Source organism: Cnephaeus nilssonii (assembly GCF_951640355.1).
Source record: "Cnephaeus nilssonii genome assembly, chromosome: 15".
Taxonomy (NCBI): domain Eukaryota; kingdom Metazoa; phylum Chordata; class Mammalia; order Chiroptera; family Vespertilionidae; genus Cnephaeus; species Cnephaeus nilssonii.
Window position 1 is genome coordinate 42,721,930 of NC_137086.1, and position 25,744 is coordinate 42,747,673.

The following is a 25,744-nucleotide window of genomic DNA, read 5'->3' on the forward strand; positions in this document are numbered from 1 at the left end:
GTCAACGAGTTATTTGGAGACCAATTGTGGGTTCAACAAATAGAGTGTAAAATGATAAAAATTTAGAGAAAAATATTTTTAAAATAAAGAAGCCTTAGTTATCTTCATGGTTAGTACAGTTAGAAGGAAGCGTTTTATAGAGGTGCTGAGGAGTAATGTAGAATATACTGTTAGAAATCATTGGTAGATTTGAGTAGGAATTTCCAAGTATGTTTTATTTACTTACATATATTTGGAAACCACTGTTTCTTCCATTTACTGATGTGATTTGTAAATTTATATCATAAATGGCCAAGAAGAAATGTACTTCTCATGGTAATAAGCCTTGATTCAAGGCCATAGCATTGTATACTTTGAATAGGCTTAAAAATCTATAGGTATTAATTCTCTTGTTGTTTTTTCTCCTTCCAATGCTGCCCTTTTATTGTCTATTATCCACTCATCAGGTTTCAGCCAACAAGAATCTGATACCTAGAGCTGATGCTTTTGTCATAAGGTTAACTCCAACAAAGGAAAGCAGCATTCTACCTCATTTTAGCCAGATTTGCTGAGTTCTAATAAGATAATAGTTGCCTGATCCTGCCAAAGAGGATAGCAAAGTCTTGAAAAATCTCAGAATAATTTATAACACTTAGTTATAATCTGTAAGTACTCCTGGCCTAAGTACTGAATTGAGTGTTAGGCTTTCTGTATTCCATTTATTTTGAACTTTCAGTTAGTCATGATGAATCCAATGAAAATACCTTAAAGAACTTAAAAGTTTTCATTTTTATTCTGTAGACTAGAAAAGGTACAGTTTATAGAATCTCACTGCCTCCTAATTACTTACCTCAGGAATTAAAAAATAATACAGGACAACAAATGATTTGGTGATTGTTTTTATCTTGTTTGGATTTGCTTAAGGGAGAGGTACTTTATATTTTTATCTTGATTTCAGGCTTATATCAATTCAGGCCAGCATTATCTAATTTCCTATTATGTATTTAGCACTGTAACTAAAAAGAAGTATTCTTTAACATCAAGAAACTTGTATAGTTTAGTTAAATAAGACTAATTGAGTGATGGTGACTAGCTGCACTAAATCTTTCCGCACTTTAATGATCTGGGAGGGAGGACTTCGTGGAATAGGTTGAAGATGGGTCCTGAATGATGAATAGGCTTCAGTGTACCTGGGGGAGGAGGAATTACATTATTACATTTCAAATGAGAGCAACAAATAAAAGTACAAAGGGACTTGAAAAGCTAGCCTAAGAAGTTTAGACTTAAGGTGAGAGGCATTAGGAAGCTAATTAAGGTTCTTGATATGTAAAAAGTATATTTTAGGGAGATAAATCTGTTTGACATGTGCAGTGTGAATGGGAATGAGAATAGATAGAGCAGGGCACTAATTTGAGGCTTCCCTAGTGAAAGACTGGGTTAATATAATAAAAATAAAAATTAGAGTGGAAAAGAAATCATTTGGTGATCACTGGAGTTCACTGAGATTGATTGCCATTTAAGACAAAACACCTTTTAACAGTCAAAACAGCATAATAGATCTAATCAATGAATGTTTCACTACTAGATGACTAAGTGATAGGAATTTGTGAACAAACATGGACTTATACAAACTACTTCTCTTGTTTCTGTGATATATTTTATTGCCTTGTATGAGTGCATATATATGACATTACGAATATGTGGCAAATAAATATTAATTACCAATAGCAAATATTTTCTTGCTAAGTAACATCTGGCAAGATGCTCCCCACCTCTGGAGTCTTTAAAAATGTAGCCTGAAAAAGGCAACTATATAACATGAAATGTATTTCTATTTCTAAATTGGGATTTAGATGTTGGAGGAGGAGCTGTCCTGGGTTTAGAAGATATGTTTGTTTGTTTAGAAGGTATGTTTGTTTGTTTGTTTTACTATCCATGGTTCCGAAGGCTGTGTTTGGTTTAAAAGCTGTCTTTTTGACTGAAATAATTCAGTTGAGAAAGGACTTACTGACAAAAGATTTTTGAGGTAGCTGGAGGATAGTGAGTGAGCTCTGAACCGGTAGATATTTTCAGTTTTATTCTGGGCCCTCTCAACTCTATAGTCCTTGTAGCATGTCCTGCTTCGTTAGATAATTATCACTCTTTGGAGAGGCAGTACTGCTTTGGGACTGTCTTTTAATCTTCATACTGTTACTAGAAGTCTCAAAATGGGTGGCATAGATATATTTACTGAGCTTTAAGCAAGTAATGTCAGCAAGTGAGTGGATCTATTAAAAAATAAAAAGAGAGTGGGGCATATGTATATGTGTGTGTAGAACTGGAGAGAATATGCTTTAAATAGGGCCGCTATCAACATCAGCTGATAATTGCTATATAGAATACATGTCCAATATTATGTCCTTATTTATTTACTTATTTATTTATTTAAGAAAAGCTGGGAATCTAGATTTGGGGGTAAAACCTCTGGGTTTTTAAATGTTGGCAACTTATTCATATAAAACACTTGATAGTCCAAATAAATCATGCCCAATCCACTACTGCCAGTGTGTCTCTTTGATGTAAACAGTGTCCAGTTACTGTCAAAGACATGGGTTTAGCAGTTTTAGAGACTCGATAATTGCCAATCTCTACGAGCTTTCTCCTTGTATCACTGAGCAAGATGTGCAAACATTTCTTTTTTGCAATGCACAATTGGTTCCATGGCTTAATGAAATAGTTTAGGGTTTGTCATAACCTGTTGTTGAGTATTGTAAATAGCATTCACTTATTTTCAGATAGTTCTTGACAAGGCAGATTTTATAAATAGTGTCAATTGTGGTTTTAACTGGAAATTTCTAGTTCATCTTTAGCAATAACAGAATAAAGTGTTTTTGAAATGGAAATGAGTAACATTTTTCTCAAGGAAAGTTTTCAAATACAGAACTGTTTAGTAAGTTTTCTGCCTATCCAAATGCTGGAAAAACAATAAAACACTAAATAATATACATGTTATCTTTAACTGTCACTTGGAGGACTGTATCTTTGAAAACTGTATTGCTTTTTTTTTTTTTTTAATCAGATGTATCTTCCAGGAGCTATTTATGGGTACAGAATGTAATTTTAGGGCAGATTTGTAAAGGAAGTAATGTATAAGAAAGCATTTTGTTTATTGTAAAGCTCTATGTGTAAGAGATACTGTGTCATGGAATTGGTGTTACTTTCCCTTAAATCTTAAAAATAAATTAGATTTGATCATCATCTCTTCATATTTTTACTAATCTTATTCTTTGCCAATATAGTCTGGAATGGTACTGGCCTATGAGGTATGACTTTTTATTGTTAATATTATTAGCTTGAATTTTAGAGGTAAAAGTCTATGTTTTGAAGATGCCATTTCAGATACCATTTTATTTATAGGGTTTTTGGTGTTCTCTGGTGTGTTGTTTTTGTATCTGAGATGAATTATTTCTGATCCATGCATTTATTTTCTCCAAGTTTATATATTTTATTTCAAAATGAGTATCCGTGGGTATGATCTTTTAAAAAATACTTAAATGTTTAAAATGGCATAAATGAGATATGGTATTAATTGCCTTTGTTTGGAAGCCTTTATTTTTGGTTGTAAAAGATTTTATTGAATAGCCAAATGCTATCTGTAATTAAATTTGTTTAATTGAGGGGGGTTGTGGGGGGGGGAGAGTATGCTGTATCAACCCAGAAAGCCTAATTCATAATTCAACATGAGAAATATTCTAATTTCAGCACTTTTCTTCTTTTACAATAGGATTGGATTCAGCATCAAAATACATCTACTCATATTGAGAGCTGTCGACAGTTACGTCAACAGTAAGAACAGTTTTTTCTTTTTTAGAGGTAGCAAATTTATAAAAGTAGTTAATGCTCAGATATAACTTTTAATACCTTTCGTGTGGTACTTTGGAGAAAAATATTTTTAGAAAGCTATTGCCTATTTGAAATGTTCATTTTATAGAAGTGTATTTAATTTTTTCCCCAAAAGGAATTCAGTATGATCATTCTTCTGACTTCTTCCTAATTTAATCTCAGGTATATATTTTAATATCATTGGTTCATTCCTTGCTGGCTTGTGTTCTTGTAAAGGTTTATCTATTTTTGAGTAGATAGTCATCCATTCTCCTATCTACCCACCTCCCTGCTCCAAATATAAACCACAATGAATAACTAAAAACTACCCATCCCAAATACCAGTATTTAATTTCAGGCCTAAAGCTTTCCTCTGGCTTAGAACCTGTTTTCAGAATAAACCTTAAGTAGGAGATGAATAAGCTAGATGTGTTGGTTCCTCAAATTTATTCTTTAAAATAGCTCTTTATTATTATTATTATTATTTCAGAGAGGAAGGGAGAGGTAGAGATAGAAACATCAGTGATGAAAGAGAATCATTGATTTACTTCCTCCTGCATGCACCCAACTGGGGGCATGTATCTTTTGGTGGAGGGGGGGGGGGGCATGTATCTTGACCGGAAATTGAACCATGACCTCCTGGATCATAGGTCGATACTCAACCGCTGAGCCATACCAGCTGGGCTCAAATTGATTCTTTAATTCTTCCACCTTTTCCTTCTTTAAGACAGAGTACCTGTGCAGGTGAAAAGTGTGATTTTAATAGTATTCTCTTATGTCCCTGGGAGTAACATAAAATTAAATGTTTCCCCTAACATCATTAAACATACTGATACAGTTGGATGTCAAGTTCCTTATCACTAGACTTGCAGTAACATGTTCTTGGTCAAATAGATATGTGGCAGCTGTTTTTTGTGGGTTTTGTTGTTGTTCTTTATGAAAACATCACCAATTTTTTTTTTGAGGTTATTTAGAACTCTATTTGTAAGTGATGAATCTAACTCAAAGTAGTTTTTACTAATAAAGTATGATAATTTAATATCTCATTTAACTGGGAAGCTTAAAGAGTGGTTCTGGTTTCAAAGCAGCTGAATTGGATGCTTAACAAAAATCAAAGTGTGAGAAATATTTTGGTTTCTTGGCAGTTCTCTTTTGCTTTGGCCTTATGAGATCTCAGGCACTCTTTTCTTCACAGAGCAAAGTGACCCCCAGGTTCTGGACTTAAGTGATCTGTATAGCGAACAAATTCCAGGAGTTTAAAAAAAAATAAACACCTCTTTCCTCATAACTGCTGCAAAAGTCTTTGGTTTTATTCCTTTGGTCTACTCTGGGTTAGTTGTCCATCTCTGAACCAATTATAATGATTGTGGGAACAGAGTATTCTAACTCAGTTATTGTCATACCTACTCCTGGTGTTATATATGATACAAGCCCTACTTGAATCATAAAGAATAAGAATGGAGATTGGAGTTGCTTCCTAATATAGATGCTGTGTAGAAAGACATAGGTTATCATCCTACCTAATAATAGACAAATATGCAAATTGACCATACCTCCAACACACCACAAGCCACGCCCACCATCCAATCAGAGCGAGTATGCAAATTAACCCAAATCAAGATGGCTACAGCCACAGAGAGCAAGGTTTCCTAGGTAACAGAGGAAGCCAAGCTTTCTGCCTGCCCTTGCCAGGCCTAAGCCTCCACTCAAGCTACAAAGTTTCAATTATAGAAGGTAAACAAATTCAAACAAATGGCGGCAGAATGGAGCTTGAGAGAGCAGGCCAGAGTTGCCGCCGGCAACAGCGAAAGCAAAGCTTTCCGCACACCCTGGCCGGGCCCACCCGCTTAAGGCAACAAAGTTTCAATTATACCCCCAACACAAATGGCTGCGGCCTCGGAGGGAGCCCCAGGGTTGGCTCCGCTCCAGGCTACAAAGTTTCAATTGTAGAAGGAAAATAAATTCCAGATACCAGGGCCTCCGCTTGGGTCGCCAGGGGGCGTGGCCGGCCTGCAAACCACCACAGGCCCCTTGCTCAGGCCGCCCCATGCCCCAAGGGAACTCCCACCTGATCCGGGACACCCTTCAGGGCAAACCAGCTGGCCCCCACCCATGCACCAGGCCTCTATCCTATCTAATAAAAGAGTAATATGCAGATTGATCATCACTGCAACACACAATATAGCTGCCCCCATGTGGTCAAAGATCCTGCCCCCATGTGGACACAAGATGGCCAGCAGGAGAGGGCAGTTGGGAGGCACCCGGCCTGCAAGGGAGGGCAGTTGAGAAGGACCAGGCCTGCAAGGGAGGGCAGTTGGAGGTGATCAACCCTGCAGGAGAGGGCAGTTAGGGGTGACCAGGCCGGCAGAGGAGGGAAGTTGGGGGCAAACAGGCTGGCAGCAGAATGGTTAGGGTGTGATCAGGCTGGCAGGCAGAAGTGGTTAGGGGCAATCAGGAAGGCAGCTAGGCAGGCAAGCAGTTGGGAGCCAGCAGTCCTGGATTGTGAGAAGGATGTCCGATATTGGAGAGGGTACAGGCTGGGCTGAAGGACAACCCCCCCTCCGTGCACGAATTTCGTGCACCGGGCCTCTAGTATAGATATAATTGTTACCTGATAGGCTTCTTTGCCACTGTAAATGGAAAATCTCTTAAGCCACAAATTTTCCCACAGATACCCAATGGGGTGTCTAATTTTTATGAAGGTGAGAGAATCAGGTGGGAATGAGTTATTTAGGTAGGAATGGGTTACTTGCTGTAGATAGGCATTAATGGCAGTAACAGGATTCTAGTTACATGTGCTGTCAGTAATTTACCAGAACAAATGGCATGGATTTTTAAAGCCTTTTCTGCAGATATGCCTATTTTTCAGTGCACATATTTTATTTGTTTGTTTGTTTATTTGTTTATAATCCTCACCCGAGGATATTTTTTTCATTGATTTTTCAGACAGAGTGGAAGGGAGGGAGGAGGGGGGGAGAGAGAGAGAGAAAGAAACATCGACGAGAAAGAGACACATCTATTGGCCTCGTGCATGTGCCCCGACCTCAGCCGGGGATGGAACTCGCAACTGAGGTACGTGCCCTTGACCGGGAATCGAACCCCAGACCCTTTGGTCCGTGGGCCGACGCTCTACCACTGAGCCAAACCAGCCAGGGCCGTGCACATATATTATTAAAACATGTGCTTTCTATGCCTGCCACTTTAATACTCTATCCTACATTTTTACCTTTTTTCAAGTTACATGTTCATGAATAATTCCTTCATGGCTTTCTCCCCACTGCAAAATATTAACAGATAAATTAAATTTGATTATGCATTTGGGATCCTTCCATGTCCAAATAGTATATGGTACTCTATTCTTTGTGTGTGTGTTTTTTTAAGCTTCATTGTGTTTATATACTTTCATCTATTTAGTCATTCCTCATCTAATGTATATTTAGGTTCTTACTCTTTTCTTATTCACTGTGTCTTTATTGGGTCTTTCTGGACACAATATTTACACTGTTACCTTGAGAAAAGATACAGTGCACCATAGTTTTAATATTAAAAATAAATAATAATAGCTCTTTGCTTATTATTTTCTGGGCATTATTCTGAATGCTTTACATAATTTATTTACACTTCAAGGCAACCCTGTGAGATAGATGTATAATGATTATTTGTCATTTTACCAGTGAGGAAATTGAGGCATAGGGAGGTAAATTTCATACTCACACAACAAATAATTGACACAACTAGTCTGTTTAGTTCATGGATCTTTGCTCCTCCCTGCCCCCCGAAACAATTTATTCTGAAAAATTTCTAAGCTGCAAAAAACTGAAGTCAATAAACATATATTCTTTATCTTTATTCACCAATTATTAAACTTTGCCATATCTAATTTATATCATTATATATATTTTTTGAACTATTTGACAACACTGATCAATTCAGCATCTGTCTTCTAGCTGTTTCTCAAATGCCTTTTATAACTATTCCTGCCTCTCTCCTCCTCCCCCCATCCACACTGTCAATTCAGTATTCAAATTAAGATTTGTGCATTTCAGTCTCTTAGTCTAGAACAGTCCACCCTGTGGTCTTTATTTTTGGCGATATTTTCATGATGTTGACTTCTTTTGAAACATCCAAGAAAATTGTCTTGTAGCATTTACTACATTCTGTACTTTCTTCTGTTTGTTTCCTCATTGTTAAATTCAGATTGAACATTTTACTCACAACTTTCATGTGTATGCTTATTATATCATCACATTGACCCAGATAATGTTAGTTACTTAGGTTCATGTTCTTAGCCATTATATTATACAGCATAGGTAAAGAGTATTATGCCTCTGAAACACATTTTAAACTAGCTAGGTAATACATAGACAGTCCAAACTCTACTTGCAGAATAGTTTATATGCTTTATCTTTCTGCTCTAGGCAGCAGAGACAAGAACATGCATTCTAGCAGTCAGCCTAGTGAAGAACTAAACATTATTTACCAACTCTTGAATAATAGGCTTCAAGCTCTGTGAAAACATAAACTGGAAAGCTCTAGAAATCCAGTAACTTGCATGTGTTGACAACCAGCTGTAATTTCCAGCATTGTACATACAAGATAGCTAAAGCTTAAACATATTAAGTAACTAGCTTTCAGATACACAGCCATTAAATAGCAGCACCTACACTTAGATCCAACTTTGTTTGATTCCAAAGATGTTACATTAAAACACAATACCACAAAATTAGAAATGGATCTTTTTAGGTGGTACAGAGTAACGAAAGTTTTAAAAAGTGTAGGAGTAGAGGAAACAGAAGTATCCATATTTTGACAGGTGTTGATGCTAGGTGATGAAAAATTGAATTTAAAGTTAACTTTTTTTTGTCTTCATAATTTGTACTTTAAAGCAAGAAGAAGGGAGCAAAAGCTTTCTCAGAAGTCTCCTTTGTACCTATGTCTCATTGGTTAGAATCTACCACTGGCTATCGTCTAAGGAAGCTGGGAAAACAAATATTTAGCTTTGTTAGCCTTTGTAGTAGAGGCAGGCAAGGTAAAAAGGAGTTGAGAATAGCTGTCAAGTTAACCTGCTAACAATAAATAAAAACTACTTTAGCCCTGGCCAGTGTGGTGGGCTTGATCCCCGGTAGGGGGCATGCAGGAGACAGCCAATCGATGTTCTCTCTCTTCCCCCTCTCCTTTTCTCTTTCTCTAAAATTAATAAAAATACATATTAAAAACAATGGCAACAACAACACCTGCTTTACATTTAGTAAGGTTTTGACCTAACTTCATTTTCCTGCCAGGTGACTGCTGAGTCTGCTGCTTCCATTTCCTTACCTGGCTCTTTTTTTTTTTTGATTACTGAAATTATATTCTTGAATACTGGTGGTTTCTGATGTTTTATTTTAATCACCATTTCCAATGAACCTTTAGAGTCTACATTCTCTAGAAAAGTTAAGGAAGAAAAATGTCTTTTTCTTAAGCTTCTACGATGTTACTGTTCTACTTTTCCTTTCTGCGAATACCCCTTAATCTCTTAAGTTCTCAGCCCTCTTTTTTCCTACAGATTACTCCCATTCTTTGTTAGTTTCTCACTCTTAGTACTATAACATAGCTTCTACATGCCTGATTTCTAAGTATCTCAACCCTCATCCCCGCGCCCCCCCCCCACATTCCAGATATTTGTTTCTGATTATTCTGAAAACATTCCTATATTCTCTTCACTTTAGAAATGTATTTATTTATATGCACCCTCTTTACCTGATTTCAAGGACCTTCACAGTTGGTCTCTGAGATACCTTTCCAGGTTTTTGCCTTTCATAATACTTTTTCGTCATTTCCATGCTTCAGCCAGATTAGTTTATCTCTCTGAGGACCACTTGGTGCAATGTAGAATAGTGTCCCCTGGAATTCTGCAAAGTATGTGAAGTGTCTTCCCTCTTTTAACCTCTACATGAGCTTGTATTTTGACCTCTTCTGTACCTCTTTTATGTGTACTCCTTATTCAACTTTTAAAAATTTTGAAGTCTTTATAAAGTATGGCGTTTCTGTTTATTTTCTCTAAATTGTCTACTAGCATAATACTTGATTGGATTAGACCAGCAGTTTTCAACCTTTTTCATCTCATGGCACACATAAAGTAATTAATAAAATTCTGTAGCACACCGAAAAATATATCATTTTTGGCCAGTATGACAAAAAAAATAGATGTAATTTTTATTCATTCATACAAGCCAACTATTATTGCATTGCTGTTGTCATTTTTAAAAATTTGACAATCTAAGGGATCAGTGCTCCTGAGTAAATAGTCAGGTATTGCATGTTTTAAAATTCTTACATCACACTGGTTGAAAATTGCTGAATTACACACTCAAAATATTTTCTTCCCAAGAAAATTTTTGTGCTTTAATATACTAGTAAATTACTATGTAAACATAGGTTTTGAACAAATAAATTGCAGAGAAAGATCAGTGGAGCCTTACAGTCTTATTTTGATTGTTAATTAATATTGTTTATTCTCAAAATAGGTATCCTGATTGGAATCCTGAGATCCTCCCATCAAGAAGGTAATTCTTATTTTAAAATTTATTTTATTATTTTCCACCGCCGTTTATCCCCTCTATGGCCTCTTACATCTCCACCCTTCTCCCACATCCCCACCCCCACAATCACCATGGAAGGTAATTATGTTTTTAGCAATTATATTATTGAAACAATTTTCTTTTTAGAAGTAAGCAAGTACTTTTTTTAAAAGGTATTTTGAACTAAGTCCAGTTTTAATTACCCCAGCTTAAATGTTATAGTTCTCCTCTTCTACTTTTTAGTCTTTTTAAACAATACTTCATGCTTTTATTATTACTTTATACTTGTGGAATCTTAGATTATAAATTGCCTTGAAGGATGGGAATGGTTTTATTAAGCTTTGTATTCCCTTGGGGGGGAGGGGTCCTTATTCGTTGTGCATATATACAAATACAGCAGTCAAAGAAGTATTTGTAAATGGCATAATCTTTTAGGGAAAAAAGTTGAAAAGCATTTCTTGATATAAATCATTTCCTAAAATTTTTTGTCCTAAATTTTTTATATAACTTAATACTTTTAAAACATATCTATACTAATAAAAGGGTAATATGCTAATTAGACTGGGAGACCTTCCAGACGTCCTTACGGACAAAACCATGGTGGCGGGGCTGAGGCAGAGGCGATTAGGGGCAATCAGGCCAGAGGGGAGGGCAATTGGGGGCGATCAGGCCAGCAGGGTGGGGGGGCAGTTGAGGGCGATCAGGTCGGCAGGGGGGGCAGTTGGGGGAGAGCAGGCTGGCGGGAGCAGGAGGAGGCAGTTGGGGGCGAGCAGGCCAGCAGGCAGAGTGGTTAGGGGTGATCAGGCAGGTGAGCGAGCAGTTAGGAGCCAGCGGTCCCAGATTGCGAGAAGGAATGTCCGACTGCTGGACATCCCCCAAGGGGTCCCAGATTGGAGAGGGTGCAATTGGAGAGGGTGCAGGACGGGCTGAGGGTCACCCCCACTCCCACCCCGTGCACAAATTTTGTGCACCAGGCCACTAGTTTGTATATAGTAGTGATACAGGAAAAGCCCAAGAAATTGATGATGATAATATTCTGTAAATTAGCAAAACAGAGGGATCCAAGCAATTAGAGGGCTGGGCATCTGTTCTGATTATTTCTTATTTGTCTCAAGGCTAAATCAGATCATAACAAACAAGTTTTTGTTTTTAATAAAGACATAGTATCAGAATTTGGTATTATTAGTAGTCTGATTGTAAGAATATACTTCTGTCATTTAAATAGCTTAAATTTACATTAAATTGCTGAATTTGTGTGTCTCTTTTCGCATTTGTAGAAATGAAGGCAACAGAAAAGAAAATGAAACTCCAAGAAGACGTTCTCATTCCCTCAGTCCTAGACATTCTAGGAGATCAAGCTCAAGTCACAGATTCCATCGATCTCGAAGCCCAACACGTTATATATATAGACCAAGAAGTCGAAGTCCAAGAATTTGCCATCGTTTCATTTCCAGATATAGATCCAGGTCCCGTTCACCATATCGAATGAGAAATCCATTTAGAGGTAGTCCAAAAAGCTATCGATCAGTTAGCCCTGAAAGGATATCAAGGAGATCAGTGAGATCATCAGGTACACTTATGATCATGAATAAGTCTACTTATTTTGATTATTTTTTTTAGGTTTTTTATTTGTTTGAATTTTTATATTTGTATATCTTTAATAAGTTTGAAATGGTGATTTATGTACTGTTAAGATTTAACCCTACCAGTCCTGAGGCCCTGAACCTAACTGTCCCCTATACCTGGGCTCCTGAGCATTAAAGAGAAAAAAACAACATGATATAGAAAAATGTTAGTTACATGCAAACAGTGGTTAGAATAAGATGGAACTTGGAGACATTGTAGAAAATAGGTCTGCCTTTCATCTAGCGCCAATATTCCACCTTTGTGTGCCAATCTACCCAGCAGGATGAGCCTTGTTTCACACAGAGGTACTTCTTGCAAAGTGAGCACCAGATGTTGCTCTTCACCTTCTTGCATGGATTGTCTTTGTAAGACACTCCAGGATTTTGCTTGTTGTAGCTGGAGTGCTTTTCCATGCACACAACACAGATATGATTAGACGATGTCCCAGAGGGAATCTCTGGAAAATGATTGCCTGGGGTCATCCGTTGAGGGCAGGGTTCCTTTTGTGGGTGGCGGTGGGCTGATGTCCTGTATCCACCAATAAGTTGCAGGCACAGTTTCTGAATATTATCTGGTGAAATAAAATGGCTTTTTTGAAGCAGCTTGCTGCTTTGAAGCATACAAGATATAAGAATTATAACTGGCACACACAAAAAATTTTATGAAAAGCCGCCGGGGCCAGCGGTAATGACGAGATCGGTGAAGGCGAGTCATCTGGTCATTTTTGTCACAGCCACCCATATATTTATTACAGTCCTTCACCAGCTGTGGCATCTGTATTTCTTGCACACTGCCATCTTTATTTCTTCTGTTTATTACTACATTTTGAGCTGGATCGTGGTAGTTCGAAATAAACGTGATGGGCTTTCTATCCTGCCAAACTAAACATGTTACACTTTCTTGACATTGATAGCGACTGTCACCCCTAGCAAGTTTTTTTTACACTTTTCAGCGACTTAGGAAACTGCTTCCTGTTTTGCTGCAGGGTTCCCACAATTCCTGTGTGTAATTCTGACAGTGCATATTTAGCAAGGGTTACAGAGTTGTAGAACCTGTCCATGACAAGCACATGAGATTTATTTTCCATTGCACATGAGGTCAGGAGACGAATGACTTAAAAGCTTTTTGAAATTATTCATGTTTTAACTTGTGTTAATAATTATTGGTTTAGTGATCTTTACAGAAATAGTTCGTATATAATATATATATATATATATATTCCTGAAGGTCTTTTCAGAGATCTGCAAAGTATTCCCTTTCTCAACTAATTACATGTCTGTGTGACATGTAGTTTCTTTATATATTTCAACCAGAATGTAACCAGCATAATGCATGCAAAAGCAGATATGAGAATTTAGGTGTTTTCTCTTAAGCCCAACATTAAAGTGTTTGGGAAAATGTACAACAGTGCTACTCAAGTAATTTTTGTTTTGGCAGTTCTAGTTTTTCATAAAAATTTATTTATGTTAACACAGGAGTTTATTATTAAATGAATATGTTTTTAAAATATTTTAATTTCTTTTATGGTAAATATTGATAAACTTAACACAAAAACTTTTTGTAGTCCTTATGTTTTAGAGTGTAGAGGGATACAGAAAACAAAAGTTTGAGGACAGCTGGTGTAGTAGAAGCTCACTGAATAAAGAAAGTTCATGTAAAAGCCTTTTGAGTGAAGGATTAAAGACTAAGAATTTTTTGTGTATATATGCACCCTGTTTGGCCTGACAGTGGCTCTATGTGATAAATATTTGGGCAGTTGAGAGATTAATCTTTTTTTTTTTTTTTAATAATGTGATGAAATGGTTCTACCTTAAGTTCTTTTTAATTAAAGTAGTATTTATATCCTTTTCACTAGATAGAAAAAGAGCATTAGAAGATGTTGCACAACGATCAGGGCATGTGCCAGAATCCAATAAAGAGAAGCATTTTGAAGCAGTTGATAAAGGCCAGTTACCAGCACAAAAGGCTAAAACTGGAAGTGGATCAAAGCCATCAGCTAAATCTGTAAGCTCTACAAAGAATGATTCAAATTCTACTCGTTACAAATCAAAGAATCTTGAAGATGCCACCTTATCAGAATGTAAACAGATGTCTGATAAAGCTGTTTCTGGCCAGCGTAAGGTCAGTAGTTCTTTAATTTGTTAGTGCAAGTGTGTGCATACATTTACTATTATGACAGAGAAAACAGAGTTGTCTGAATTTTTTTATTCTAATTTTCAAAAAGTTTGAAATCAATGACTTGTTAAAATCTATTGGTATGGATTATTTTATTGGTTTTTCTTATCCTACCTAATAAAAGAGTAATATGCAAATTGACCCTAACTCTGCTACACCCACAAACCACGCCCACAAGCCAATCAGAGCAAGTATGCAAATAAACCCAACCAAGATGGCTACAGCCACAGAGAGCAGGAGGGAGGCTTGGGTTTCCAAGGTGATAGAAGAAGCCAAGCTTTCTGCCTTCCCTGGCCGGCCTAAGCCTCCACTCAACTACAAAGTTTCAATTATAGAAGGTAAACAAACCCTAAACAGAAATGGCTGCCGGCCATGGAGCGAGCAGGAGGCTTGGCTCCACTCCAGGCTACAAAGTTTCAATTATAGAAGGTAAATAAATTCCAGATACCAGGGCCTCCGCTTGGGTAGCCAGGGGGCGTGGCTGGCCTGCAAACCACCACAGGCCCCTCAGGCCCCCCCACACCTCAAGGGAACCCCCACCCTGTTCCGGGACACCCTTCAGGGCAAACCAGCCGGCCCCCACCCGTGCACCAGGACCCTATCCTATCTAATAAAAGAGTAATAAACAAATTGACCATCGCTCCAACTCACAAGATGGCCAGCAGGGGAGGGCAGTTGGGAGGCACCAGGCCTGCAAGGGAGGGTAGTTGAGAGGGACCAGGCCTGCAAGGGAGGGCAGTTGGAGGCGATCAACCCTGCAGGGGAGGGCAGTTAGCGGTGACCAGGCCGGCAGAGGAGGGAAGTTGGGGGCAAACAGGCTGGCAGGGGAGCAGTTAGACATCAGTCAGGCTGGCATGGGAGTGGTTAGGGGGTGATCAGGCTGGCAGGCAGAAGCGGTTAGGGGCAGTCAGGAAGGCAGGCAGGCGAGCAGTTGGGAGCCAGCAGTCCTGGATTGTGAGGGGTCCCAGATTGGAGAGGGTGCAGGCTGGGCTGAGGGACACCTCCCCCACCCCCGTGCACGAATTTTGTGTACCGGGCCTCTAGTGAATATAATAAAAGTCCAATAATTCAAAATTTTACAGTTTACAAATCCTAGAGGCTTGGCATTTGATCTACTAAAGGAGAACATTCTGGTGGTTTGGTGTTTTAGGCTAGCCACATAAGTAGACCATGATGAATTTTGCTCTCTTATTAGGAAAGTGAATGTAATCAGCAGCAGGATTAATATTTTTGTTATCTTTGTTAGTAAGCTATAGAGTGAGTCTCCCCTGGCCAGCATGGCTTGGTTGGTTGGAGCATTGTCCCGTACACCAAAAGGTGGAGGGTTCAATTCCTGGCCATGCACATACCTGGTTTGAAGTCGGGCTCTATTAAGATGTTAAGATATTAACCAAAGAACATATATGCATGTATGCATAACCCATGGACACAAACAATAGTGTGGTGAAGGTCTGGGGAGGGTTGCCGGAGTGAGGTTGAGAGAGTAAGGCCGGGGGAGGGGAGTGGAGACATTTGTAATACTTTCAACAATAAAGATAAATTTTTAAAAAAGATATTAAGACAATATTAAGATATTGTCAATTATTAGAACACAGTGAACAAAGCTGTAATTTCACTTCATTAGTGATGGACCATGCAGATTCATATAGAAAAATTTTAATAGTTTTGGACCATTTCATTGATCTTGCTTGTTATAAAATGCTTCTAAACAGAAAAGAGCATCTGTGATTGGTTACCTATAAACTCATCATCACTGTTGGGTTTGAGTGGAAATACTACCTTTTTTTAGCATTAAAAATTATTTTTACTTGTGCTAAAATATTTAGAAAAGACTTTAAAGAAGTAAGGTTAATAGTAGAAGAATTTATATTGGGAACTATTATTACTGTACTTTGTGCATAACTTGGCTTAATTTTAATTTTCTTTCATTCCCAAAATAGCCTCGGAAAGACCAACCTTTGTATTACGGTTCAGTTCTTCTTATATCTGAATTACCAGAGGATGGCTATACTGAAGAAGACATTAAAAAACTATTTGAACCATTTGGAAAAGTTAATGATGTCCTGATTGTTCCATATAGAAAAGAGGTGAGCCATTCAGTCTGTTCTGAAAATGCATAAAAAGTTATTGCTTTAAAAAAATCATTGTTTGATCTTTTAGCTACTTTTACTATAACATTCTATCTAATAAAAGTGTAATATGTAAATTAACCATCACTCTGCTACACCCACAAGCCACGCCCACCAGCCAATCAGGAGTGAGTATGCAAATTAACCCAACCAAGATGGCTGCGGCCACAGAGCGAGTAGACTTGGGTTTCCCCGGCAATGGAGGAAGCCAAGCTTTCCACACACCCTGGCGGGCCCAGGCCTCCACTCAAGGCTACAAGTTTCAATTATAGAAGATAAATAAATCGCAACAAAAATGGTTGCGGCCACGGAGCAGGCAGGAGGCTTGGCTCCGCTCAAGGCTACAAAGTTTCAATTACAGAAAATAAATAAATCCCAGATCCCAGATCCCTCCACTTGGATCGCCGGGGGGCGTGGCCGGCCTGTAAACCACCACAGGCCCCTCGCCCAGGCCACCCCACACCCCAAGGGAACCACCACCCTGATCTGGGACACCCTTCAGGGCAAACAAGCTGGCCCCCACCCGTGCACCAGGCCTCTATCCTATCTAATAAAAGAGTAATATGCAAATTGACCATCACTCCAACACACAAGATGGCTGCCCCTCTGTGGTCAAAGATCCTGCCCCATGTGGACACAAGATGGCCACCACAGGATGGCCAGCAGGGGAGGGCAGTTGGGGGCAATCAATCCTGCAGGGGAGGGCAGTTGGGGTGACCAGGCTGGCAGAGGAGGGAAGTTGGGGGCAACCGGGCCTGCAGGGAAGGGCAGTTGGTGGGGACCCAGGCTTGCAGGGAAGAGCAGTTGGGGGGGAGGGGGATCAGGCCTGTAGGGGAGGGCAGTTGGGGGGGACCAGGCCTGCAGGGGAGGGCAGTTGGAGGTGACCAGGCCTGCAGGGGAGGGCAGTTAGGGGCAATCAGGCTGCCAGGGGAGCAGTTAGGCATCAATCAGGCTGTCAGGGGAGTGGTTAGGGGGTGATCAGGCTTGCAGGCAGAAGTGGTTAGGGGCAATGAGGAAGGCAGGCAGGCAAGCAGTTGGGAGTCAGCAATCCTGGATTGTGAGAGGGATGGCCGACTGCCCGTTTAGACCCTATCCTACCGGGATCGGGTCTAAACGGGCAGTCGGACATCCCTTGAGGGGTCCCATATTGGAGAGGGTGCAGGCTGGGCTGAGGGACAAACACACCCACACCTTACCCCCCCCCCCCCCCGTGCACGAATTTCGTGCACTGGGCCTCTAGTAACATACATAAATTGTTAATTGAAAGTTATGTAAATATCTGTCTTCAAATTAAGGTCCCAGAACACTGTTTAATATTCTTTAGGACAGGTTGGCACACACGATCTATAAAGGGCTAGACATTAAAATTTTAAATTTGCATACCATAGGATTACAACTACTCAGCTCTGCCATTGTAGTACAGAAACAGTCATAGGTAATATATAAATGAATGAGCATGGCTGTATTAAAAAAAAATTAAAAAACAGGTGGCACGCCCAGGCCAGGTAGCTCAGTTAGTTGGAGCATTGCCCCCTACATCAAAAAATAAGGTTGTGGGTTCAGTTTCCAGTCAAGGCACATACCTAAGTTGTAGGTTTGATCCCCAGTTGGGGCACAAATGGGAGGCAACCAATCGATGTTTCTCTCATATCAGTTTTTCTCTTTGTCTCTGTTTCTCCCTCCTTCTCTCTTTCTCAAATCAATAAACATATCCTTGGGTGAGGATTTAAAAACAAAACAAAAAATAGTTGGCAGGCCTTGGTTTGCCAACCATTGCTTTAGCATACCAGTAAGCTTATACTAAAACAAATGACTTCGTTTGTACAGTAAATATATTTTTATATGTGGGTTGTATTCCTGTAACTCACATAATAAAGTTCATCAAACTAGCTAGGTGGCTCAGTTGATTCAAGCATTGTCCCATATACCAAAAGGTGGTGGGTTCAATTCCCCATCAGGGAACATACCTAGATTGTGTGTTTGATGCCTGGTTGGCGCTTGTGTGGAGAGCAATCAATCCATGTTTCTCTCTCCCTTTTCTTTCTCTAAACATACCCTCAGGTGAGGATTTTTAAAAAGTCAGACTTAAAGCAGCTAGAGCAGATCCTGCCTCATGATTGATTTTTAATTGATCCCTGTCTTCCCATTTCTCATTGTTCTATGAGCCTAAAATGGAAGGCTGTTTCCCTTTAATTGTTTTTGTAATGGTATAAGGTTAAAGGTCCATTTGTAATGGTCTAAGGTTAAAAGTCCATTTCATGTGTGAAAACATCCTAAATTAGATCAATCTACACTTGAGAGGAAAAAAAAAGAGGTAAAATCAAGACTTGAGGTAATTTCATAGTTTTATGTTACACAAAATAGTATTAAGTCATGCAGAGAATTTTAAGTTAGATTCTTTTTACTAATGATATATTTTCTTTTAGGCTTACTTGAAAATGGAATTTAAGGAGGCAGTCACTGCAGTCATGAAGTATATTGAAACAACACCTCTTTTGGTAAAAGGGAAAAATGTGAAAGTATCTGTTCCAGGAAGGAAAAAAGCACAGGTAACATGGATTTAGTCCCGTTTCATTATTGTTTAAGTTTCATTATTGTATTAGTTTTAAGGTTTTTTGTTTTTGCTTAAGTTTGACACATACAGAAAAATGCATAAAGCAGATGTTTACATAACATTGTACACATATAGATTCAAATACACTGAAATCAATAACTTTAATATGTGCATATATAATTATGCTTTGCTGAAAGAGTGGTGTATGTTATGAGAAATATGTCACTAGGTCATTTCATCGTTGTAACATCACAATGCACTTACTAGTACACATCTAGACCAGGCGTCCTCAAACTACGGCCTGAGGGCCACATGCAGGTGTTTTTGCCATTTTGTTTTTTTACTTCAAAATAAGATATGTGCAGTGTGCATAGGAATTTGTTCTTAGTTTTTTTTTAAACTATAGTCTGGCCCTCCAACGGTCTGAGGGACAGTGAACTGGCCCCCTGTTTAAAAAGTTTGAGGACCCCTGATCTAGACTATATGGGATAGCCTATTGCTCCTGCGCTACAAACCTGTACAGCATGTTACTGTACTGAATACTGCAGGCAATTATAACACAATGGTAAATATTTGTGTGTCTAAACATATCTGTATATTAAAAAGGTACAGTAAATTTCAGTATAAGAGATAAAAAATGGTTCATCTGCTTAAGGCACTTACTTAAATGGAACTTACAGAACTGGAAGTTGCTCAGGATAAATCTGAGTGGTGAGTGAATGTGAAGGCTTAGGACATTACTGTACATTACTGTAGACTTTATAAATACTGTACACACAGGCTACACTATAAAATATTTTTCTTCAATAATAAATTAACCTTACTGTAACATTTTTACAACCTTTAAAATTTTAAACTTTTTGACTCTTGTAATAACACTTAGCTTCTTTAGAATACCTCCGGAAGGACCTGCCTGAGGCTCCTCTTGAGGAGGTGTCTCTTTTTTCAGGAATATGTCTATGATGGTTTGCTTGCTTTCTTTTTTTCATCATAGATTTGCTTGTAATCAGATAATGTACCATGAAAACTTTCAGTGTAGGGTCCACGTTTTCAAACTTTTTAAGGAGCTTGTTGAAATCTGCAAAAGCTTTTGCTAATCCATTCACTGTGAATTTTCTTGGGGGTTCTTCTTATGGGACCATCATCATATATGTGGTTTGTTATTGGTTGTTATGTGGTGCATGACTGTATAGCTCATACACAGTATTAAATGGTGAACAATAGACTAGGAGAAAATACTTAACAAAATTAGGAAATATTTGTGAAACCTCTGCCTTGGTCACAAACCATAATATTGAAAACATTTGGAAGCCCCTTGCATACTTCTTGCAAATCCTTACAACCCTTCTTTCTGCCCATAAGTAGCCCCTAACTTTATTTCTACCATAGTTGAGTTAAATTAACAGGTTATTTTTTGTTGTTATTTCACTGTTATTTTTAACAAATTTTATCGAAAAGGCCACATGTTGGAAAAAACACTGTAGTAGTTTCCCTGACATAAATAAATACTACATATCTACAACTATAGTCTACATATTTTAATCCAAGAGTCGCCACTCATAAACAGTTTTTGGCGAATGATTAGCCTATGAGTAGTTGATTTGGTTGTCTGTCGCATGACTTTCTGCCACACTTTTAACACGTACCTAATTTGTTTTTCCCTGTTTATTTGAAAAGCTAACTTTATGTCTGTAAATTACCTTGTATACATAGATATGTTTCAGACTGTTGTCACATCAGTCTATTTTTGTGCCAGTGCTGTGTGATTTCACTTGTTATAACTATAAAATTTATAATATTTGCCTATTTTTCTAGTAGAATCCTTTTTCTTTGTTCTTTATTTAAATTTATTTTGCTTAATTCTGAACATTCACTCCTGTATATTAGTTTTAGAATCAGTGTAAGTTCTCTGAAAAATTTTATTGGGAGGTTAGTCAATACTTACTGAAATTGTATTGATGTTTTTATAATACTGATTTCTGTTAAAAAAAAATATGGCTTATCTCTTCTGAAAGTTTTCTGTTTTTTCCCCATAACATTCTTGTACTTTTTGGAGGGGATGTTAAATTTATTTCTTATATTTACTTGTATTTATTATGAGTATTTAAATTGCCATTAGAAAAAGGATTTTTTTAAAAGGAACTTCAATTTAACTTTTTTAATATTATTTTTTATTGATTTTTTTTTTTAGAGAGAGGAATGGAGAGGGATGATAGAAACATGTGCCCTGACTGGGAATTGAATAGCAATCCCTTGGTTCCTGGGTTAGTGCTCAACTGCTGAGCCACACCAGCTGGGTTAGAGAAAGGATTTTCATTTCTCATTTTCTATCAGAGTAGCCCTCATCCTAGTTTATACCTGCTACATGCCATCCATTTATTCCCATTGTCCTGATTTGAATAATCAATTATATGGTAATCCTAGTCATTACCAACTTTGTCATTTAAATTTTCTTTTATTTTCGACCAGGTTTATTAAATAAGAGGTTTTTTACCCATAGCAGGAAATCTGTAGGTAGGTGGTCCCTGTCCAGTATAGGAGCTCCCTATCTTTAGGAACCCAGCCTTTTTTTTTTTATCTGCTCCACCATCTTTAGCATGTACTTTTTTTCAGTTGTAAGATGGTTGTACCTTCTAGCATAATTTCTATCTTCTAAGCAGAAGAAAGGAATAAAAATCAAGAGCAAATGGGTTTTGATTTTATTTTATTTTTCTTCTGGGAACGATGAGCGACTTTTACGCACATTTGATTTACTGTGACACATAGTCACCTCTGGTTACAGAGGAGGTTAAGGGGAAGCAAGAATTAAATGCATAATTTAAGACCTTAAACTTTATCCTGTAGACAAACATTATTTGAGTAGAGGTATAATGAAATGGATTAGAAAGATTCATCTGGAAGAATGAATTAGTTGGGGCAATTAACTCTCAATGCAAAGAAAGCTTAGCAAATTGATTGAAGGGGAGAAGAGAAAAGATCACCCAAGTCCAGACAACTCATGTAGTCATCAATCTATTGTGATAATAGAACAGTTTTAGGTAGACCTTGAGAATATGAAGGAGAAACAGATTATACCAGTGGTTCATGAGCAAGACCTAGCTGATCATTAAATCTGGAGAACTGGGAAGAAAGGTCAATTTTTTTTTTAATTCTGAAAAGTTCAATCTGGGAAAATAGATGAGTACGGCTACATTTAAGGTCTTAGAGTATTTCAAATAGAGTAAAATATTCTCTTGTACGATTTTTTGATGAGATTGGTAAGGAAGCAATATAAGTCCAAGACCCCAACCTTATTTACTAGTACTATTCTGGTTTTCATAAAAATGCATAGTGGAAAGTATAAGCTTTGGAAACTAGAAAACATGCCATCTACGTTTCAGAAACTTTGATGTTCTTCAGCAAAATATGATTTGTGATGGTGTTCAGTTAAAGGAGCCTTAGAAGGCTAACTCAAGATTCCTTGCTGTGATAGAGCATCAGATGACTTAGGGATTGACTGGAGGGAGACCGGCAACAGTACTCTGGTTATGGCTTCTTCAGGTTGGAAGTATATGGGGACAATCTTTTTAGCCTGTTAAACCATAGGAGACAACATCAAGTTTTCCTGCCAGAGCAAGTCCAGAAGAAGCTGGAATTTCAAACTAGGAAAAAGAAGAGTATTGCTATAGCTTTCTTGGTCAGATCATAATTTTGATATGAATAGTCAAAACCAAGAAAAACTTTTCTGCCTGCATTTGATGTTTCTTGTTGGGACTGCCTTTGACTCTAGCAGTGATTCACAAAACATGCTCTCCATTTTGTTGCTTCTTGGAATCAATAAAGAAATGTTACAGAAAAGGTAAAAAATTTCCTACATCCCTGTATTTTTATTTTTTCAAAATGTATTTTTATTGATTTCAGAGAGGGAGCGAGAGATAGAAACATCAATGAGGAGAAAGAATCATTGGTCGGCTGCTTACTGGGGATCGAGCCTGCAACCTGGGCATGTCCCCTTGACCGGAATAGAACCCAGGACCCTTCAGTCCCCAGGCCAATGCTCTGTCCACTAAGCCAAACCGACTAGGGCCTACATCCCTGTATTTACCCCTAAGGATTAAAGTATGGGTCTACACAGTCTGACAGAAACTGAGTTACCTTGTTCTTTAATTACAAGCCAGCCTAAACATCAATCTTTTACAGTGATTCTTATCCTTTTTTTTTTTTTTTTAGTTACTCTCTCCAGTACCACTATCAATAATATGATGAAAGCAAGCATTCTATTTTTCCCAGAGAAATGGACACATGGCCATACTTACAAAATTTTCCTTAAAGAAGCAAGAACCCTTGATCTAGAAAAATGTATGATCAGATTTCCCCACAAACAACAAACCTTCGCAGCTGTCAAATAGTGCTGCAGTTCAACCCTCTGCAAAAACAAACAACTAAATTCAAGACTTAAAATTTTAATTTAATGTTTTTAGCAACATTCATGGGAACATTACATGCAAAACCTAGAACAGTTAACTAAGGTTCAAGATTTCATGGAAATGAAAAACAATGCTGGGGAACATTATGGGAAATCTAGTGAGTAACAGGACATAAAACCAAAAAGATACAATCAATTCAGATGAGCGTTCAATTTCATTTGAATCAAAAACTATTTTTAAACATCTGTTAAGTGTCAGACATTGTGGTATCTGTAGATGCTGCAGTGGTGAATGAAACAGATGTGCTTCAACCTTCTTGGAGGTTAGTCTATTTAGAAGGTTAAAACTCCTAACATGATGAAGAGGAAAGACATGGTGAATAGGAGATCCAAACTGCATTTAACTGGAATTATGGAAAGGGGACACCACTTAAATACTGATGAAGATTTTAAATTTCATACTTACGGAAGGTATCCTATATTGGTTCAGCCAGAAATGGTATAACTATAAAAAGGAAGAGTCTAGCCTTAGGTAGCAGAGCACCACATGTTCAAGGTTGAATTGGAAGAAGTTGATTCATTGTAGTTCAATACATCTATATCAAGTCAAATACTAAGTTGTGAGCTAGGACAGTATTTTCAGACTCATAAAGTATTGCATGGGCTCATAAAGTATTTCATCTTTACATCTTTCCTAAAATAATGTTATAAAAATGCAGAACATTAAGAAATAGAGAAACTATGATATAAAATGATTGGTAATGAGCATTGAAACCATTTAAACAAAATCTAAGTTAGCATGTATTTATAAAATAACAATTGCAAAAATGTTACTTAAAATTACAGAAAAAATATTATCAAAAATTGGTATGTAGCTAAAGGGTAGGGACTGAAATTTTAAATTTATACAGAAGAAGTCTATAGTTTCAGATGTCTTTAAAAATGGAAAATAACCACTAGTAGAATTTAAAAATTGGAGGATGAATATCATCTAACTCATTGGGTTGAGGGAGGTGATTGACATAAAATCCCATATAGTGCAAAAGAAATGAAGTTCAGATCCATTTAACATATATATACTGCATGTTCACTAATTGCCAAGCACGATTTTAGGCATTGGGGAGAGTAATTAATATAAGAATCTGTTGTCACCGATTAACTTCAAGGGGTAGGGAGAGAAAGACTACAAGGAAACTAAGAATGTATACATATTCTGTCTGTTAGCAACAAACGCTGTGGAGAAAACAAAAGGAGAATAGAAGTGTTCTTGTTGGGGAATGAGGCACTGTGCAACTTTCAATAAGGCAGTTATGAAGAGCAAACATCTGAAGGAGGTGAGGGAGCAAGCCAGTCTCTGGGTTGAGAGCATTCCAGATAGAAAGAACAGCAACTTCAAATGGCTTTTGAGATCCGCACATATGCGGCTTGCTTGAGGAGGATAAAGGATGCTTGGGGTTGGAAGTAGAGAAGTATATGAAGAGGTATGTGGTGATTTGGGGCTTGGGGGTGTGTGGAACATGTGGAGTAAACTTACAGGCCGTTGTAAGTATTGGCTTTTCTTCTGAGTGTGATGAAAGGGCTTGAGTCTAGGAATGGCAAGCTGTATACTGAGAATAGATTTGGGGGTGGGTAAAAAGGCAAGGACAGAAGCAGAGAGACTGTTATAAGGTTATTGTAGTCAAAGCAAAAGATGGTGGTAGATTGGATCAGCATGATAGTTAGACATCTGAAATGTCATAGTGCTATTTGAAATGTTTTAAAGGATAGTGATAAGAAGATGTAGATGGTAAAAAGTAGGATGTAAAATTATGTCATATGTGATCACAGGTTGAAGAGAATATTTTTATTCTAATTAGAGAAAGGTAATATGCATTTACACTTTAGGGTAGGAAGATTTTTTAAATGTTTTTTTAAATTTTTTTACGCTTTCTGTATTGTCTAAAGCTTTTTAGAACTGAGAAAACTTAAATTTTTCTTCAAAATATTTTTCCTTCATAGAACAAAGAGGTGAAGAAAAAGATAGATTCAAAGAAAACATCTGCTTTAAAGTAAGTGATTTCTGTAATTTCATGTGAGAATGAATGTGCATATGAATTGAAAATTTTCAATTTTACAACTGCATTTTTAATGTTTTACTACTTTGGCTCTAGTTTAAATGGGACAGTGTTCAAATTGAATTATTTTAAACTTCTTTAGATTTAAATTACATCTTTAGAAGTTTTAGAACTTAGAATTTGCTAAATTTTTCTTTTTTTAAATAGAAAAGATACAGATGCTTCCAAAGCTGCTGAAATTGTGACATCAGCTTCTGCTAGTAAGTTGTTATTTTTAATACTCCTTCTCCAAATATGTGTATTTTGTCATTTTACTAGAAACTTCTTGCAAGATGATGATAGGAAAACATTATTTATTGTGCTTTAGTAGTAGGGACCCAAATTGGCTCCTATATTAGGCT

The 25,744-nt window shown here is 37.6% G+C and overlaps 1 protein-coding gene across 1 annotated transcript in view; it reads left to right on the forward strand.

Annotated features, from left to right (window-relative positions):
* The window catches only part of ZNF638 (zinc finger protein 638), a 119,192-nt gene that overhangs the window by 50,658 nt on the left and 42,790 nt on the right, over window positions 1–25,744 (forward strand). Inside the window, exons 3-10 of the mRNA XM_079792783.1 lie at window positions 3,743–3,804; window positions 10,347–10,385; window positions 11,678–11,970; window positions 13,882–14,147; window positions 16,142–16,288; window positions 18,757–18,879; window positions 25,288–25,337; window positions 25,551–25,603. Of these exons, the coding sequence (XP_079648909.1) occupies window positions 3,743–3,804; window positions 10,347–10,385; window positions 11,678–11,970; window positions 13,882–14,147; window positions 16,142–16,288; window positions 18,757–18,879; window positions 25,288–25,337; window positions 25,551–25,603 (1,033 nt within the window). The remainder of the gene's footprint in view (window positions 1–3,742; window positions 3,805–10,346; window positions 10,386–11,677; window positions 11,971–13,881; window positions 14,148–16,141; window positions 16,289–18,756; window positions 18,880–25,287; window positions 25,338–25,550; window positions 25,604–25,744) is intronic.